At 47.7% G+C, this 19,599-nt stretch overlaps 3 protein-coding genes across 4 annotated transcripts; 2 read left to right on the top strand and 1 right to left on the bottom strand.

Annotated features, from left to right (window-relative positions):
* Window positions 1-413: 413 nt before the first annotated feature.
* On the top strand, window positions 414-7,357 carry prr15lb (proline rich 15 like b). The gene is made up of 2 exons (XM_066698834.1): window positions 414-833; window positions 5,947-7,357. The coding sequence occupies exon 2, from the start codon at window positions 6,024-6,026 to the stop codon at window positions 6,390-6,392; it is 369 nt and encodes a 122-aa protein (XP_066554931.1). The 5' UTR covers window positions 414-833; window positions 5,947-6,023; the 3' UTR covers window positions 6,393-7,357.
* A 2,886-nt stretch (window positions 7,358-10,243) lies between these two features.
* On the bottom strand, window positions 10,244-14,928 carry pnpo (pyridoxamine 5'-phosphate oxidase). Of its 2 annotated transcripts, XM_066698837.1 has the most exons (8): window positions 14,314-14,928; window positions 13,452-13,576; window positions 12,982-13,081; window positions 12,801-12,854; window positions 12,321-12,449; window positions 12,002-12,072; window positions 11,052-11,252; window positions 10,244-10,663 (listed from the first exon to the last, which is right to left on the bottom strand). In XM_066698837.1, the coding sequence occupies exons 1-7, from the start codon at window positions 14,581-14,583 to the stop codon at window positions 11,081-11,083; spliced, it is 921 nt and encodes a 306-aa protein (XP_066554934.1). In that variant the 5' UTR covers window positions 14,584-14,928; the 3' UTR covers window positions 10,244-10,663; window positions 11,052-11,080. The 2 variants fall into 2 exon arrangements, with proteins under 2 accessions (XP_066554934.1, XP_066554933.1); XM_066698836.1 differs by having other exon boundaries at window positions 10,244-11,252.
* A 69-nt stretch (window positions 14,929-14,997) lies between these two features.
* Window positions 14,998-19,021, top strand: mrpl10 (mitochondrial ribosomal protein L10). Its single transcript, XM_066698838.1, has 5 exons — window positions 14,998-15,103; window positions 15,871-16,040; window positions 17,393-17,560; window positions 17,958-18,102; window positions 18,326-19,021. The coding sequence occupies exons 1-5, from the start codon at window positions 15,064-15,066 to the stop codon at window positions 18,565-18,567; spliced, it is 765 nt and encodes a 254-aa protein (XP_066554935.1). The 5' UTR covers window positions 14,998-15,063; the 3' UTR covers window positions 18,568-19,021.
* The last annotated feature ends 578 nt before the right edge of the window (window positions 19,022-19,599 follow it).

The following is a 19,599-nucleotide window of genomic DNA, read 5'->3' on the forward strand; positions in this document are numbered from 1 at the left end:
CCATTGAGGGCGCAGGGCTATTTTAATGCTGTATTTTTATTCTGTTTGTAAAGCACTCTGAACTTAATCTCTATTATTACATTTACTATTCTGATTTTATTTGAATTTACTTCACTATGTTTATAAATACTGTATGCAAATCTTGTCTCCTCCCAGTATTCCTGTACAGACCTGACAGGAAAACAATGCAGAAAAGCAAGCAAACAACTGTCCCTTTTTCTCCTGGCCCTGGGTTACATAACGCTAATAAAATGACTGCAGAGAGAGTATAGTAATTGACTATAGGGCCAGCATCACAGAAAAAGGGATCAGAGAGCCACAGTCTGACCTTCCCCTCCCAGCGCACTCTGCGCAAATATTTACTCAAGTCACAAGGGGGTTGGACTTAGCTTTCAACTTGGCTGTGAGAGAGAGAGGGTTACAGTGAGCGAGAGTGTGTGCGTATGTGTGTGTGACCATGAGTGTGTATGACTGAAACTGAGAGAGAGAGAGAGAGAGAGAGAGAGAGAGACAGGCACCTGCAGTTATTCACCTGTTGCTCTCATAGTATCTACACGGGCTAAAAAAGGAGAGCAGGAAAGAAAGGACAGATAGAAAAGAGAGAAAGAGAAGAAACAATAAAAGAAGAAGAAAAGAAAGAAAGTAAAAATACACTAAGGAGGTAATCGAGTTCACTCTTGTCCTTGGGGACATTGGTCAGTGCGTGATGTTGGCGAGTGGACTGCAGTGTGCTGTCTGCCAGGCTGTGCCGCTGGTCTAGCCTCCCACCCCGAACCCTGTGGATCTGCGGCTGACCGACACAGGAGCCCGACGGCTGACCTCTCTCTACTCAGGTGAGAACTGGCTCCGATCGGACACACTGCTCCCGCCACGCTCACTGATAACTTGTAACTTGCTCGCATTTGTGCATGTCTGTGTGTGACTGTGTGGATCTGTGCATGTCAGTGTGTCTGTATGTTCGTTTGTGTTTGTGATTGTGTGTTTGTCTTCCCTTCTGCTTGTTTCTGGGGAGAGTTGGGCAGTGTTTAAGAATGTGTCTCAGGCTAGATCCTCTGCAGGGTCCTCTGGGTGGCCTGCACTCCATGGTGTCAACGTTACAGAGGTAGAAAATGCTGTAGTACTTGCTCATTAAACTTTCTGTGATAGATTAAGAAACAAACAAACATGTCTGTAAGTAAGTAAGCAAGTAAATAAATAACTTTGCCCTTCGAGAGGCTGAATAGTGAGTCCTGCCGTGGCCCTCGTCACAGTGCGTTGCCGTTCCCAGCCCCGGTCCAGTCAGCTGTGTATGCTGAACAATTGAATATAGTTGTGTATTCTTCTGTGTGATTTCTCAGTAACAAAAAAGCTCCCTGAGGCATCTCCAAGTCCTCTCCTGCCCCCCTCAACACACACACCTTGTCCTCTGACAGATTCCAGAAGAGAAAACTCTAGAGGTCACATGAGACGTTTTATGAACGCAAAACAAGATCGCAACCCATTCAGACTCCAGGGCTCTCCTGTGCGTGTTTAATGAAGCATGACACCAAAGGGATCTTCTGGATCCATGGGGTAACCCATTCAAAACCTTTGTAGACGTCTGGGAAGGCATGAAGACCACCTGCCCTCTAGGTGTTCTCCAGCCCTCCCTGCAGGGATCTGTGAGCCGTGAGTGCGCACTGCTCCTCCACTATACCTGGCATGTCAGGTCACATGCTCTGTCGGTTAAAAATTTGTGGTGGACCTCCAGCTGGGCCAACAGTGGGGCCGTGATACTCATACAATGTCAATGTAACATTTTACCCCCCAGACACTTGGGGCTGATAGGAGCTGTGTTTTGTTTTCTTAATTACCCCGACCCATGATCCATACCCTAGAACCCTGGGAATTAGGGTTTGGGTTTGTGTTCTTACCAATAGCAACCTAAATCAATAACCCTAAACTTAACCATCAACCCATAAGCCTGACATTCATTCCTAAGACCTTAAACGACAGCTTAATAATAACCAGACTCTGACACAAGCCTGGTTAAACATCACTTTCTCCTGGGCCATGTTAAACCATCACACACACACACGCACTCACACACACTCACACATGACACATGACACATGACACATGCCATTAATCATAGCCTTGTCAAATGCATCTAAATAACTCGACTCAAACCTGCAGCCACGGTAGCTGTGCCCCTAAGCGCTTTGGCTGCGCTTCCCGCTCTGTGGTTTTACCCTGTTAAGAAATTATAAATAAAGAAATACACAAATACATGAATAAATAAATAGATAGATAGATAAATAAAACAGACAAAAGCTCACGGCCCAGGCCCAGCTGTGTGTGTGTAAGGATATAGGAGTCGGACGATTCTTTTTCCTGCATTTTTTTAATTCGTACCTGCCTTCATTGTGTCCAGGCATTGATGGGCCTGAATGAAAGGAGACGGGGTGGGTCGGGTTGGGCCAGGCTGGCATGAAACCCCCTAAAACTGCTCCATAATGAAGCTCCTGAAGGCACGCAGCGCATTGGGGTCCCTGACCCTGTCTGTGCTCGAAGCATAAACACCGCCCTGTCCTCACCAGGTAGCCCCCCGCTCCTTCTGTGCTCTTCATGGTATCATTGAACCTTGAACATTGAAGCCCTTGGGACTGAAGTTGACATATGATGTGAATCATAATAAACCACTTAAATCTGCTATTATTATTATTATTATTATTATTATTATTATTATTATTATTATTATTATTATTATTATCCATCCATCCATCCATCCATTTTTGAAACCACTTATCCTGGTGGGGGTCACAGGGAAGCCGGAGACGATATTATTATTATTATCATTATTATTATTATTATTATTATTATGATTATTATTATTATTATTATTATTATTATTATTATTATATTAGCAATAGGAGTTGTAGTAGTATCGACGAAACTGTCTCTTCAAAAGCAGGCCTGTGTTTTGTATATTCTTTTAATTGTATTTACACTCCCATCGTCATATCACTGAGCTTTTCATCCAGGTGTATATTTCTGGCAGCTGACCATTCTGTCACTTGTGTCTCTCCGCGGTGATCAGAAAGACAAGAGAACTACAACAGCACAAGAGCAGGACGGCAGGGCGACTAATTAAAGTAGTGGGGCGTCGATCCCAGGGTTTACGGCTCCTCACATGACAGGAATTCCCAATGGCTACTCTTTGTCTGGGTAGGCGGTGTCCAAGGTAAAGGCCACAGCCCTGGCAGTCAGTCAATCAGTACACAAAGACACACACACACACACACACACACACTAACTCACACACAGGGCCTTGGAGGCAGACATCGCATCACATCCTCCATGGCACAGCTCAGGCACAGTGGGGAGAGACAGTCCTGTGCATCAGGGCAGGGTCAAAAGCCAACCTGGTGATGCCACCTGACCTTTGACTCTTGCCCTCTGACCCCTTGGTGGAAGACACTGGGGTAATAAATGCAGGGGTAAATGCAGTTGGCCTGGAGATGTGCCTGAGGAGCTAATCTGTAGTTAAACTGGTTGGTATTGTCTGAGTGACCCGGGAGAATGTGGCAGAGAGCCACAGAGGGGCACAGGGGGTACCGCTGTTCCACTGAGGCAACAGCCTCCCATTGTAGGCTGGGGATCCCTAAACGTCTGAAGGTCCCATTCGCCAAACACTGTTTTTATATGTCATTATATCCTGTCATTGAAGGACAAACCCTGCAAAATAAACAGCTGGTGGGTGTCCCAGCTCATGTGCCTGGAGGCAGGATGATAGAAAAGCAGCCCGCTTGCCACAGCTGTGCGTTTCTTCCTCCTGCTCCTGATCCCTGTGGAAGCAGAGCATGGCCTGGCACGCTGCATTGCGATGGGAAGGGGATGTTTTTGCTGGGTACAGTACAGTACACTGGGGCAGATTCAGTACAGAGCAGCTCAATCTCAGCACTGTGCACATTCAAATCACATGCAAAAAGCCTGGAGGGGAGAGCAGGAGGCAGGCAGGCCCCCGAGCCGCTTTGTGTCTCTTTGTTTTCTGTTTCGGTGGGAGGAAGAGGAGGAAGAGGGACACGCATGCACACACACACACACACACACACGCACAAACACACACAAATACACACATACGCAGACACACCTGCACATGCACATGCAGACACACGCGCACACACACACACACACAGTGACACACTCATGCGCAGGACAGGAGGACTGGGTGACAGTTCATGGACCGGTCACAGAAGGAAGCCAGCGCTGATGAAAATGGCACTTGTAGCCACATGTAAATGTTTTATCCAACTCAGTGACCTCCCCAGACAACCACAGCCCCACAGCCCAGCTCAGCTCCAGAGGACGGCTTCACCTCTAACATCCTTCATCGAGCCCCTATTAGGACTGAATTACTGTTGTTTTTTTGGCTCCTAAACTCTTGCCCTCTACAATAATTAAATCAATCAATCAATAAAAGTATTCTAAAATGAAATGTGAAACTTTTTAGGTCAGGTCAGCCCTGGCTAAGGTTCACTCAGACCTGTGACCCAGATGACACTCGCAGAAATGGCTTCAGCTCTTGTCAGAGTTTGTTTTCCTTTTATCTTTTCTCATTAATACACAACAAAACAAAACAAAACAAAACAAACAAACACAAAACATGATCTTGTTCAGTACTGGGTTTGAATTTGCAGGGAGGGGGGGGGGCTTTGATTTGTCAGTGAGTGTGTCACAGGCCCCAGCCCCAGCACAAATAGATGTTTATTGCCTCTTAATGGTGGCAACACTATCAGGGCTGAGGCGATTACTGTACAGTTGAGGCCCCTATCAGTGTCTCACGAGGAAACAGATATGCAGTGTATAAGGAAGCTGCCTCGCCAGGCAGATAATCAGTCCTGGTTACCACTGGCAACTCTTGACAGTCCCCTGCACGCATACAGTATTGTCAGCAGCAGGCGAAGCTACACCGGGTTAGATAAATATTGATGTAGCATTGGCTGCATGCTGTCAAAATCAATATTATATACGTATGAATTTGTTTATTTATTTATTTAGCTATTCACATGTTTTCGTGAAAGATCTGTTTACAAGGTTTAATATGACAAGCAAATGCACTTTAGAAATATAGGAGGGCTTGGACTCGGGGACCACAGTTAGCACCGTCGAGGAGAATCTACACCATACGATATGGCAGTTCCACCGCAGAACTGTAGGAGAGCCACGTCTAGGGGCTTGTGGCAGGGGGCGGGGAGTTAAGAAACACCTGACACTGGAGATTATTTATTTAGGCGCTGGTGCCCTGGAGTCAGGTGTCGGTCGTGCAAACGTCACTTAAAAAAAATGGTGCAGCATCATTGTTGGTGTGGTGATCTGTGGCTGTCTTGTGCAGGGCAGGGCCCGGAGTCTGCTGCCCAGCCACAGTGCAGGACAACCACGCTCCATGCGTGCGGCAATCACAATGCTGCTGTCGAGTGAGGGGTCTGCGATTTGAGGCCAGCAGCTTGGAGAGCTCTCTTCATGTGGTTTCAGGCCTAAATGAACAAACATGCGTATACAAATACAAACAGCCTGGCCAGTAAACCGGGGGTAGCTTAGGAATCAAAACAGCACTATCTCTGCAATGCCATCTTTATTACCGATGCAGAGTGATACTCAGTGATACTCAGAGACTGTTACTATGCTTGTTGGAACATGACCGATAAGAGCCTCCTGGCCGTTGGCCCCTATTGAAGTGCAATTAAAGATGCGTGACAGCCACAGATCGCCACGCAGAGCACCGCGCCCCTCTCTCAGTCTGACAGGGCAGATGAGACAGTGGCCCTGGGCAGAGGGGGCAAGTGGCAACAGACAAGAAAGATGTGTGTGTGAAAGGCATAATTTATTTACAGAGCAGTCGAACGACTCCAGCTCTCAGAATAGTTGAGATGAGCCAGACCATCCTCTCTCTGACTGTAACCTTTGTTGTCTGTGTCATTAAACCAGGTGCAGCAGCTCCCTCGCACCCCCCCTTCTGCTAATCACCCCCCAGTCCCCCCTTCCCCCCGCTCTACCCGACAGCCATGGCGGAGCCACCGCACAGCTGGTGGAAGCTGACCTTCCTGCGCAAGAAGAAATCGGAGGCCAAGGTACTGTACGAGATCCCTGCGGAGTATGCCAGCAACCACAGCTACAAGGACACTGCCGCCCCATCCGGCCCCACGGCCCCCACGCCAACGGCTCCCCCACCACCGGGTGGCGCCGTCACACCTGAGGACAGCCAATACAGCGCACGCTTGGAGAAGATCATGGACAAGACGGCCACCAAGGGCCGGCACGTGAAGGTGTCCCACTCTGGCCGCTTCAAGGAGAAGAAGAAGATCCGTGCCACGCTGGCTGAGAACCCGAACCTGTTTCCCGAGAGCAACGAGAACCACAAGTCCGGCCCCTAACGCCCCCTGCTGCCACCTGCTGTCAGCTGTGCCCAGCAGCCACCGCAGAGTGGGCACGAGTGACTCCGGAGTCTCGTCATGGGGTGGCCGGGGCAGGCGGGGTCATTTGGTAAACTCTGCTCTGCTCAGGGAACTGCGGCATTCTGCCCCCAAACCAAACTATGAACAAAACTGAACTCCGGACACATGTTTGTTTGTTTCCATTTTATATTAATTAAAAAAAACAAACAAAAAAAAACTAAAGGAAAGGGAGGTAGTCCACTTGGAGTTGATTGAATCATTGACCCCTGTCAGCCACCTCAGTTATGTGAGAGGAAGCAACAAAAACTGGAATTTGAAACCACCACATTTTCAATTTTTTTTTTTTTAAGTTTGCTCTGCTTTCAAAGGAGGGTTGAGATATTAACTTTGAATGTCCAGTCCAGATGAGAAATTTAAAGGAATCATATAAAATGGAAAGATGTTTGACAGAAAAAGAACATTATTTGAGGGGGGAAATAGAGATGTATCTATATGTGTCTAATAATAATCATATGATGAAAATGTAAAATACTGCAGTCGATATGACTGGAACAGACTGAATTCCATCCCTGTATTCCATCTGATCTTGGGGTTCCATCCCTCTCCCTCTCTCTGTCCGTCTCTCCCGCTGTCTGACTGATCTTCATCCTGCCCCACATCTCCTGCCAACGCCACACCCAGCACTGTGTGTTGTGGTAAAGACTGAGAGAAATCAGTGTATGTCCCACGCCCACGTTGGCACAACAACCCTAGAGGCGCACCCAGGCACCTCCGCACAGATTGACTCTCCGCACTGGGTGGAGGGCCCAGGCTGATACAGGCAGAAACACAATCCCTCTCTGATTGTCAAATATTTAACCTGTAATGCGATGATGGAGTGTGCAGCTTAAATTAAAAGAAAAACAAACATGCATTTAATAAAACAATAACGGGACCCAGATTGAGACACGTAGTGAATTGTGACATCTGTTTGACACGCAGTCGATCCACCTGTAACTGCGGGGTCTGTGCATTGTGTTTCAGTTCACCTCTGTTGCTCTTCTCCATGGCTGTGTGTAGTATTGAAGACTCAGGAAGGGTAAAGGATGGTAGTTCAGCCCAGTGTCCACTCTCACATTAGTACCTGTCACAATGTGTCTCTGAGGCTAGTCAGTGTCCCTGTCTTCATCCGTCTCTGTCTGTTCCTGTCCCTGTCCCCATATCTGTCCCTGTCTCTGAGAGGAACAGCCACACGAGCAGCAGGCTTCTGACAGGTCGGCTACAGGGCTCTGACCCTGGATGGCCATGAAGACCACGCTCCACAGATTCTGTCACTGTAGCCCAATTCCAGATTTAATAAATGATTGACTGTGTATATGTAAACATTCAGGCAAATTGCTTCTTCAGATAATACAACGTGTTTTGTTAATTCATGTTTCCATATAATTGTATAAACGTTTGTATGATTAACAAGGAGGAGGAAAACTAATAAGAGTTCAAAGGTTAATTCTGCTTTAATTTTATAAAATAATAATAAAATGAACAACAGCAACCATAAATACTGCTTAAGAACTGGACTAAAACCCTGAAAACAAAACAAAATACTTTTTAAGAGAGGCAGAGAGAGACTGATTGCTCCAGAAACCACAGTCAAGGCTAAACTTTAGAGAGAAGCACTCCAACATCCAACTTTTTGGATTTATTTAGTTTAATTTCGTTTAAAAACAACTACTAAAGTATGAATTACTCTGTGTCTTTTAGCATGCAGCGCAGGGATGGGGTATTCTCTTGCGGTCAAGCAATCCGATTAAACTGCCAAGGAGTTACACAGGGTGATTTGACCTCGTATCCTAGTCATGACTTTAGTCAATCCAGAGTAATTGAAACCCTGGGGTGGTATGGAAAGCAGAGGCCCCACACGGCCCTGGAGGACAGGAGTTGCCTGCTTCCAGTACAGCGTGGCCCGTAGCGGGTCAGCGCAGGGAGGGTGACGGGGAGGGAGCGTGTTCAGCAGCCCGGAGGAAGATTAACACACAGGAGCTGAGACTCGTTTCCCACAAGGAGATTAAAGCAACCTAGATGGGAGGTGGGGGGGGGTTGCATTAATGATATTAAGAACAAGTCAGAACAAGTGCTGCTGCGGCTCCTGTCGTTGTTTCACTTTGATTATTGTTTTTTGTTTCCTTTAATACACAGGGAGACCAGTGTATGTGTGTCTCTGTGTGTGTGTGTAAGATTCGGATGATTTTTCAATTACTTTAAGATGCTGAACATGATAACAGAAACTCTCTGATGGCTGGAGTGGTAGTGAGCCGGCAGTGAGTTTCTGCGACCCCAGCTTGAGCATCCTCACCTGGCTGCCCCAGTAGAGGGCGTTTTCGGGCTGAGCAGCACTGCACTCCAGATCCATCACATCAGAAACTATACTTAATAATAATAATAATATTATTATTATTATTATTATTATTATTTTTTTTTTTTTTTAAATATGCATGGAAAATGTGACCAAAAGCAGAGGCACTGAGGAACCTGCGGTCAGGCATTCCCACAAAGTCCTCAGTTACATTACGCTTTGCTCTGACAGACTGAGCTTTGGTTTACTTGTGAGCCATTATAAAAGAGCTGTTATAATTGAAATTGCTGCTGCTCCACAGATAGCCAGCGATGCTCCCCTGCACAGTCAGCTTCACATTTAAATACTTGTATTGCTACACTCTCATACACTGCACGTGATTAAGTACCTTCTTATGTTTTGTTGTCAAAGCAACTACATAAAGAATGATTTTGTAAAAAACAAAACAAAACAAAAAACAAGGAAGTGAAGATTATATTTTATGTATTTTATAGGCATATAAATAAATAAATCTGATTTTATGGCAAGGGGAACCAGTGCCCTTATCAGGTGTAACAGTTCCAATCCTGGGTCACTACGTGCCACTATTGTTTTACAGCTTGGCTCAATTCTAAGCAGATATTCAAAATGAGTAAGCTCACTTCCCTGACACAAACTCATTTCCCTGAAAGACTGCTTTGGTCGATTATCATCTCCCCTCACCGCGGGGCAGTCAGAGGTTTCTGGATCCATTCCCCAACTGAACCTCTGCAGGTTATTTTCTTTAAAGTATTTTTTAAAGTGCCTCTGTCTGCTGAAGGAAGCAACCCACACGATCCAGACTTTCAGTTTCAGACACACAAGACAGTCGCACGTAGAGTGACCGAGGGGGGCCAGTGTGCAACGGCGGACTGTGCGTATTGTCCCGGCACACAATAGCTCCCGTGAACCAGATACGCAGACACACAATGCCCACCTGCCCTGGTCCCTGGCAGAGAATGCAATTAGTATAGAAGGGAAGGTGTGGAGATGAAGGTTATATAATGCTCAGCTGGGCTCAGACAGCCTGGGGCCCACGCCAGCAGAAGACAAGATCAGATACACATACATATATATACATATCTGTCCATATTTACATATGCATGAAGAGCCTGGGGGGCAGGTGGATCACAGACCATTAGGAAAAACAGGCTTCAGGACTATCTGACTCCTGAGTGGTCAGACACAACGCCCCATTATAGGACATCAAGTTCGGGCATTCAGAGACACGGAGAGCACTACTCATCTTCTGCAAATCTGTGCGTTTAAATACAAGCCAATAAAAATGTCCTAAAACTGAAACAAGGAGGAACGGGACTGTGATCATTCTGCCTGTGGATGTTTCATATATATTATATATTATGATATTAGGTAAATGCTCCCCTTGCTCGCCACTGCTGAGATTTCCAGGAGACAGGAGAATAAGTACAGGGAAGCTGACACAGCACCCACTGCTGGTGACAAATCAGTACTGCACCACTTAGGAGTCACAAATGTAATTTATTATTGCACACCTCCACAAGTCCTACTCAATGTTTGTTAAAAAGAACCAGGAGGAAAACAAACAAACAAAAAAATCAAATGAGGAGACTGAGTCCTCGGACAGCAGTGAACATGTGTCACCGTCACAAACTGCCATTTCAGACACAAACAGAATCACATACGTTACAATGAAAGACATCACTGTTGTGACACGCGGGGTCCCTAGTGCGGGATTGTACGAATGCAGGACATGGTGCCATCATGCCTGCTGTCCTGCCGTTTGTGTGTCGGCTCTTGGGCAGAAATGACACAGTGTCAGCTAGTGCAGAAGTGCCCAAACCCTTTCTTTCTCTCATTCAAGAGGCCTGAGGAACAACTGCAGCTCAAGCAGGCACAGCTGGGCCATCATCCAACCAGACTGGAAAACCCCCCAAAACAATTACAAGACAAAAAGAAATAAGAAATCAGAAAAGAAACATGTTAATCATTTACAAATGGAGTGTTTTTTTTACAGCACGCCATTATATCTAACCTTTACTGAAAAACAATGAGTTTCTCACTGCCATAGAATTACAAAACCAATTCACTTGTTACATAACATGGCACTTTAAACATTTCACATTGCCCTTTCAGGTCTAGATTAAGGATATTAAAACAGGGGTGGGAAGAGAATTCTCTCAGAAGAATCTAAATATGGCTGCAGCCCCCTGGTCTCTCTCTCCTCCTCTCCCACTTCCCCAGCTGTCCTCTCCCCCTCTCTCCCCCAGTCCGTCAATCTGCAAAGTAATAGAAAGTAGCCGGGCCACCTTTGCGGATGGAGATCCCTCCCCCCTGTTCACGGCGACAGCCTCTGGAAAATCCAGTTGCCTTCCCCTTTGCGCTGTGCGACGCCATCCACGTCCACAGCATCTCCCTCCGCCGGACGCCGGAACACGATGCGGTCGTGGAGCCGGTTGGTCTGACCCTGCCAGAACTCGATCACCTCGGGCCGCAGGACGTAGCCGCCCCTGCCAGGGGAGAGGGAAGCAGGACAGGAATGCCATTATTGCCCAGTGCAGGGAAGGACAGAGAGGGGAGAAACACAATGAGGGAATCTGGTCAGAGTCACGCCTTCCTGGACAGAGCGGACACTCGCACTACACAGCGGCTTGAGGCATTTTGGTTTTTTTCTTAAACGTTGCCGACAGAGCAGAAGACACTGAAGCTCATTAAAAAACCTTCCAAAGCCTCTTCCAAAACGCCAAGCAGTGAGAGTCTCACCCCTCTCTGCATTGTGGACCTCACTGGCCAGTTTGAACAGGAGAGACCACTGTAGAGTTGGCCCTCGAACAAGGGTGAAGTGAGTGCGCCAGCAAAAGAGAGAGTAAACTGGGAGCAACTTGGGCGCACACACACATCGCTGGCCAGCACTGACTGCGCTGTTTGACTGGGGGATAACAGCGGTGCAGCTGGGTAAACTTCAGATTTCAGGCCACTGGGGTAAAATGAAGAGCGAGGGGTTGTTTGCAAATGAAGTGACAACCGGAGGCGAAATAATAACTGTCTCATGGGGAATGAGGCAATCCTGATTGGGTGACTGGTGCAACTGCCACTTTTGGCTGCACCTTGGCTTTGCTAGAGTTCCTGTGCATCTTACAGGACCTCACCTCACCTCAATTCCTCCCCTGTAAGCTCTGCTGGCCATATGACCCTGCGCCCTCCTGTGCTGCACCACCACAGGTGCCCTGACTCACCACACGGCAATGTTGTCACTCACCAGTAGTCGGGCATGGGGACAGCCGAGTCTCTGAACTTCTCCTCCACCTCGGCGTTCTTCTGCCTCAGGTACTGCGAATAGACACAGACAGAGACAGGCGCTCACACCCTGCCCCTCAGTGACAGGCAATCATCGCAGTGCACATCTGATTTCGCAGCTTACTGACCGACTAACCAATTAGCAAATGTCTGACAGTTGAATTAGAACAGAGCACACAAAGAGAGACCCCTGAACTCTCATACACACGCATGTGCGCACACAGACATGAGCAAAAGCACACACGGCCGACTAACTGGAGGGTAGGCCGGGCTGTCCTCACCTCTCTGCTGGGGATGACGGTGCTCTGTCGGCTCACCACGGCACCAATCTGGCTGCTCTTGGGCCGCGAATGAAAGTACCCCTCCGCTTTCTCCTTGGGCATCTGGGTCACCGGGCCCTCCACACGCACCTGCACAGCAACAGCAACAACGTCATTTCAAGACGAAAAACTTAGCTCAAAATCTCCGTGAAATCAGGCAGATTTTGACTCAAACACATCTTTGCTTCACAACCACACATCACTATGGGACACATCCGGCGCTAGAGGTGCAGGGTCTCGATTTTTTCAAAACTGCCATGACACCGTGTCCCCTCCATATACGCCACTGTCAACAGCAACAACATCAGACACAGCAACAGCAACACAAACATGCCAGGGTGTCTGTATATACATCCTCCACCTCCTCCTCCTTCCTCTCTCTCACTCCACCCTTCCCTCTATTCACCTTTTAAAACTGAAACCATTATTTTATCCCCTTACCTGTCTGTTCAAGGGCTCCCAGTAGAACACGAGAGATGCGAAAGGATTGCACGCCTGGAGGGAAAACAAAACACAAACACAGGACAGGTGTGTTAGTCAAGGCTGGGCTGGGCTGGGCTGTGGAGCATAGTTTTGGGTGGTGGGGGTGCAGGGGGCCACAGGGCTGCCACCCCCTCCTCACCAGCTCAGCGCCCTTGCGGCTCTCCGTGTTGGTGAAGAAGCGGAAGCCCTCGTCACTGTAGCCCTTCAGCAGCACCATGCGTGCAGACGGGCGGCCATCTCTGTGGGGGGAAGTAAAGAGAGAGTGGGAGTAAGAAGGCAGGGAGAGAGCGGTCAATACAGATACTCTTTCTGAACATTACAACGTGTCAAAAACGTGCAAGAACAGTCACAGCAGGCAAGGTGTTTCCATTACAAAACAGAGAGAGACACAGCGAGACACACATACAGAGAGACATAGAGAAAGCAAGACGCAAAGAGAGAGAGGGAGACACATAGAGAAAGAAACAGGCAGAGAGATACACAGACAAGCATGCAGACAGACTTGTTTGCATGGTGTTTTAGCACGGACGTCTATGCCTGCCCTTGTTTGCAAGCGCAGCCTCCCTGGGCACAGCGAGGGTCAGCCCTGGCAAGAGTCTGGGGCCTTACTTTGAGCAGGTGGCCAGACACATGGCATTGGCCTCCCCGATGGCAGGGCACTTGGTGGCCTGGTTGAACCAGTCCTCAAACTGCTTAATGGGATCGAGAGAAACCAGGTGCTTCTCCTCGAAGGCCTGGGAGAGACAGACAGGTTGGTGGAGTAGAGGGGACACAGACAGGCAGAAAGACAGGACAGGATAGCAGTCAGACCCCCAGCCTTCCCTCACAGACACACCCCCTCCAGAAACAGCACCCAACCAACACCACAATGATGATGACAAAGAATATGATGTCATTATCTTTCAACTTGTGCAAAACCTGTTATATTTACTTGGAAACATCCGTTTAGACGAGTCCACCGTGTGTGTGTGTGTGTGTGTGTGTGTGTGTGTGTGTGTGTGTGTGTGTGTGTTGCCACTACAGCCCAGTGCTCAGTGGCTCATTATGTCGTTTATGAGCTCCTCCAGCAAAGGCACTGGGGGGGCGGGGTACAGATTACGTAACAGCACGCCTGCGATTATGTAACAGACACGTATCTGTGTCCTCCCTGACTGTTGATGCTGTTATTAATTAACATTCACACTTACGCAGGGTGACTTTAAGCAATATCAAGTGTTGTTGTTTTGCACGTAACCATTTTCTATGGTGCATCCAATATGTTCAATAATAGTGCACAGTATAGCAGACCGAACGGTTTTATTTGAATATGTGATCGCAGACTCGGCGTTTAATACACAGCACGCACAGAAATGATACTGCCAGTGATATCGCTGTTGTAGCTGCGTGCACAAACTCCGATTGACCTGAAGCCCCCACTACAGAGATGCCATCCCTGCAGCTGTGACTGTGTACTGGACAGTGTTATTCCTACCTCCTCGTCTGCTTTGTAACTCTTCCTCATGTCGCTCAGGTCCATTTCCGAGGCTGTGTGTTTCGTGCGAAGACAAGGGCAGCCGGTGAGGAAGTCGCTTGTGGACAGCAGGCGCTGCAGTGCTCGTTGACGGAGGAATGACTTACTGCCGCTGACAACCCCACCGATTGCCCGGATCAACCCCTGACTCGGTATCATTTCTGGCAAGCAAGGTAGTGTGCAAACGCCAAGGCATGACGTCATCACGCTATACGAAGGACGTATCCCCATGGTCCCGCCCCCTGGCGCGAACAATGACTGCAACGATGCCTATATCTATATATCTATCTATCTATCCATAATGAAAAAGTTTCGCAGCAAAACCTACACTTAAGATGTATTTGTGAAAACTAAAAACCTGAAACTGCACTTTTACAAGAGGACCCGGACCGCATGTTGTAACTAGAATTTGAAGCATCTGCATAAACTTTAATTATTGTTCTATTTTTAATTGTCTGATGTTTGCTGTTTGTAGCTATAGTTGATCAAACAGTTAATCATCGGAGTTTTAGGAGTAAATATATGGTTCAATGTTGAAACTTTTATATCCAATTTCATTGACGCTAAATCCCGAGGTTGGCTACGCCGGTTACTACACTTTCAGGAGCGGCGTGTATTCTCACCCAAGATGGCGGACTGGATGTCACAGTCACGCTGTAACGATAGGCGGAAGTACATTGTGACATTTTGATTATTTATATCCGGTTCAAGATGGCGGCGACCTTGTGTGGAAAGATTTTATCCAGGCTGGGTATGTAGTTTAAGTTTATATCCAGATTCGGAAAATAATAAAAAAGCAACACATACTGTGTGGTAAAAAGATAAACCTGCTGTCTGTTTTCACCTGTCAGCAATATGAGGGAGAAGCGACCTCGGAACTGAAGTCATCCTCCACAGAGAAATCACTACAATGACATTTAAATTAATACGTATTCGTCTTACTGTTGTTATGCATTTGTAGTCGTTTGTCTAACGTGGTTTCTAAAGGCATCCATGTGTATCTGTTATTTATATGCTGTGTTTTTATATCACTTTACCTAAGGTTTAGTGCTTAGTTTTTCTTGGCTCACACAATTAATCCCTTACAATACACAATATAGCATTAGAACACAAGAAAGTTTACAATCGAGAGGAGGCCATTCGCCCCATCGTGCTCGTTTGGTGTCCATTAATAAGTGAGTGATCCAAGGATCCTATCCAGCATTGTAACAAATTCGCCTCTAAATATGACATTGCCCTCACTATTGCGTTAAAACTTGATTCTGGTTATTTGATTACAAGAAGGAAGCCTTTTGGCCAAGGCAGTCAGGCATTTTGAAAGCATGAGTGCTCACCTTCTCATGGGATCGCCCTTAACTTGGACACTGAATATTTTCTCACATGTTCATCTGCGTCTCTCTCTCCCACCTCCTACTACTCTCTGTGTGTTTGTGCCTGTTGCCTTGTGCCTTTCTCTGTCTGTCTCCCTGTCTGCTCTGTGTCTCTGTGTCTCTAACTGTCTATGCATGTGTGTGCCAGGCTGGCTGCCCTGCACACAGACCGTGCGCCATGGATCCAAGGCCGTCACGCGTCACAGGAAGCCCATGCACTTCCTGAAGCAGAAGCTGATGGCCGTGACAGAATTCATCCCCCCGCGCCCCTCTCCCCCCGAGCGTTGCATCGTCCCACAGGCCAGCCGGACACAGGAGGTGAGGCCCTGAGCCCCCGGGGGCTTCAACCAGCCTGTCCTCTCCTCCAGGAGCTGGATAACATTTCTAGTTTCCATTCTGACTTAGCTTCTAATAATGGGTTAATTTAACTTTACTTAAGTTGAAGTCAATTTTTTACTTAGTGTAGTGACCATCACACCAAGTTTCAACAGAAAAAGAATGGAAAATAACAAGGCACCAAGGAGAGAAAAATAAGACTGAGGCGGGTGAGAGTTTATAGATCTGAATCACCTGAGCTCTGGGCTGGAGGGATGCTGTTCTGAATGGTCTGATCTCCACAGTGTGTGCTTGTATTTTTTATATATATAAATGTATGTATATACACCGATCAGCCATAACATTATGACCACCTGCCTAATATAGTGTAGGTCCCAAAACAGCCCTGACCCGTCAAGGCTTGGACTCCATTAGACCTCTGAAGGTGTGCTGTGGTATCTGGCACCAAGGCATTAGCAGCAGATCCTTTAAGTCCTGTAAGTTGCGAGGTGCGGCCTCCATGGATCGGACTTGTTTGTCCAGCACATCCCACAGATGCTCGATTGGATTGAGATCTGGGGAATTTGGAGGCCAAGTCAACACCTTGAACTCGTGATTCATCAGACCAGGCCACCTTCCTCCATTGCTCTGTGGTCCAGTTCTGATGCTCACGTGCCCATTGTAGGCACTTTCGGCAGTGGACAGGGGTCAGCATGGGCACCCTGACTGGTCTGCGGCTACGCAGCCCCATACGCAACAAACTGTGATGCACTGTGTGTTCTGACACCTTTCTATCAGAACCAGCATGAACTTTTTCAGCAATTTGAGCTACAGTAGCTCGTCTGTTGGATCGGACCACACGGGCCAGCCTTCGATCCCCACGTGCATCAATGAGCCTTGGCCGCCCATGACCCTGTCACCGGTTCACCGCTTTTCCTTCCTTGGACCACTTTTGATAGGTACTGACACTGCAGACCGGGAACACCCCACAAGAGCTGCAGTTTTGGAGATGCTCTGACCCAGTCGTCTAGCCAACACAATTTGGCCCTTGTCAAAGTCGCTCAGATCCTTACGCTTGCCCATTGTTCCTGCTTCTAACACATCACCTTTGAGGACAAAATGTTCACTTGTTGCCTAATGTATCCCACCCACTGATGGTCATAATGTTATGGCTGATCGGTGTATGAAAAAATTATGAAAAAAATTGATGTGGATTACAGAGTGACAAATAAGCTCTTTTCTAATGCCACACTACCACATTAATTTTATAAATACTATAACTTTGTAAGAAAAAATAAAATAAGGTACGGCTTCTCGGGGTATCTGGAACTTCAGATTGTATGTTTTTGTGTCAGCATGAGAGTGGCCTGGTGGTGATCCTGCGCCGAGAGGTGGAGCAGCTGTTCCAGGACAACAAGATGATCTTGGTGGCACAGAATAACGCCATAACGGCAGAGGACATGCTGCTGCTCAGGCACAAGCTGCACCGGCTCAACGTCACAGTCAAGTTCTACCCCAATCAGGTACGCACCCCTATTCCCGGGGAGCGCCAGCATGCTTTCAAGTGTGTTTCTGAGCACATTTACATTTTCTGGGGAAATTGTTTAAAGGCTACATGATGGTTATTTCTGACGCGTAAAACTAGATTTTGCAGTCAAATCCAGTTTAGGGTGCAGATTAGGGTGAGGGATTGGCATTGGCTAGCCCTGGGGTCACACTTTCAACTGGGTGAACCAAGATGCACGGCTTTGAATTCTGTTGTTGGCTTAGCGGGCCTGTGGAGATCTCGCCCCAGATGGAAGTGGAGCAGAAACAGGTTAAGAGCCACTGGGTGATGTCATTGTGTTCCGGAACACTGCTGGGCCGCAGCAGAGGGGTGCGTTCCACAGAGGGTCATGTGATTGTGTCGCCCGGCCGCAGGTGATGAGGTCATACCTGTCGGGATCCAAGTTCCAGAACCTGGCCCCTCTGTTCATTGCCCAGAACGTACTACTGGTCAGCAAGGAGCCCAAAGTGAAGGAGGTGCTACGGTGTCTGAGAACCACACCACAGATGGTGCTGCTGGGTGAGTGGGGGTCCCAACACACATCTGAATGCAGACACACACACACAGTCGCACAACTGCAGCCACACACACACACAACTACACTCACAGTTGTCTACACAAATCTGCAGACCTAGTTTCAGCGAGACGGACCTCCCAGTTTTCCCTCCTTGCCTGCAATGCTGTCAGCCCAGCCGCTAATTGTTGTCTGTCTCAATCCCCCCCCCACCCCCCATACACACAGGAGGCTGTATCGAGGACACCCTGCTGAGTCTGCAGGGGGTACACAGCTACTCCAGACTGCCCTCCCTGGCCATCCTACAGGGGCAAGTGGTGAGCGGCCTGACCCTGATGACCTCTCAGACGGCCGCCCTGCTGCACCGCCATCCCACCCACCTCTCCGCTCTGCTGCAGCAGTACGTGAAGCAGCAGGCAGAGGGCAGCAGCGATGGCAGCACTCAGGCCCAGCAGGCAGCCTCTGCGTAGGCACTGCAAGAAGGCAGGGAATAATAATCATATTGAACATCGGTGCTGCCCTGCCTGCCTCCTGAGGTGTCATTTGGGGACTGGACTTGTTATCTGTGAATGTGGAGGGAGTGAAGAACGTGACCAACAAAAACAACACGGAAAGAAAAAAAAAATCCACAGCTGAGTAAACAATGGAAACTTCCTATTTCCTCTTCATTTCAGTATTCCAGTTCATCTGCTCTGTTTATGATGATTCTTTGTTTTAATGTCTTCAACGCCAAGTACATTTATGACGAGGGCTGTGTTGCCCGGGACTGTATCTCCATCAGCACAGCCTGGGCTTCCAGAGGGGGAGAGGGGAAGAGGGGGGTATGCAAACATAGACAGGCAGGCAGAGTAGAGATGGAAAGATCTTACACAGGCAGTCGGTGTGATGGTGACACTGTTTGTAAATAAAGTGACTTACATGTGATTTCAGTTGTACTTTTTGAAAGGAGTTTCTGGAGTGAGACTTGCCTTCCTCATCCACCCTCCTCTGCCCTGTCCTTGGAAATGGGGTGGTGGGTACCAGACCTGTCGATAATGCCACATCGCTGTGGTGTGTTGGGGGGCTTGGATAACTGCCACTGTGCGTGTGTACACCCCACACCCAGATATCTGTCTGTTCCCCCTACTCACACATCAGAGGTGGCAAAAAAGAAGTGAGAAACAAACATTCATTAATAACTGGAGCTTTGCATAGCCAACCCAAAGCACCCAGCTTTGCTAGTGCTGCAACTGGAGAAGGGTTGGGTTAATGATTTCAATATCAATAAGAAGGGGCAATTTCTTCCATCTTCAGCAATTAGCACCCCACCCAACCCCCCCACCCCCACGCCCTGCAGGTGCACTTTAATTTGTGAAAATAATGAAATGGTTAATGTACTACTGTACACCTAGTATAATGACTATATATTTTGCCTTGGGTATTTTATCTCTTAAGTTGAGTGCACAAATTCTGGTGTCCCTCAATATAACCATGTATTAGTAATGAAAAGGACATCATGAAAA

The sequence above is a fragment of the Amia ocellicauda genome, chromosome 3 (genome assembly GCF_036373705.1).
Source record: "Amia ocellicauda isolate fAmiCal2 chromosome 3, fAmiCal2.hap1, whole genome shotgun sequence".
NCBI lineage: Eukaryota > Metazoa > Chordata > Actinopteri > Amiiformes > Amiidae > Amia > Amia ocellicauda.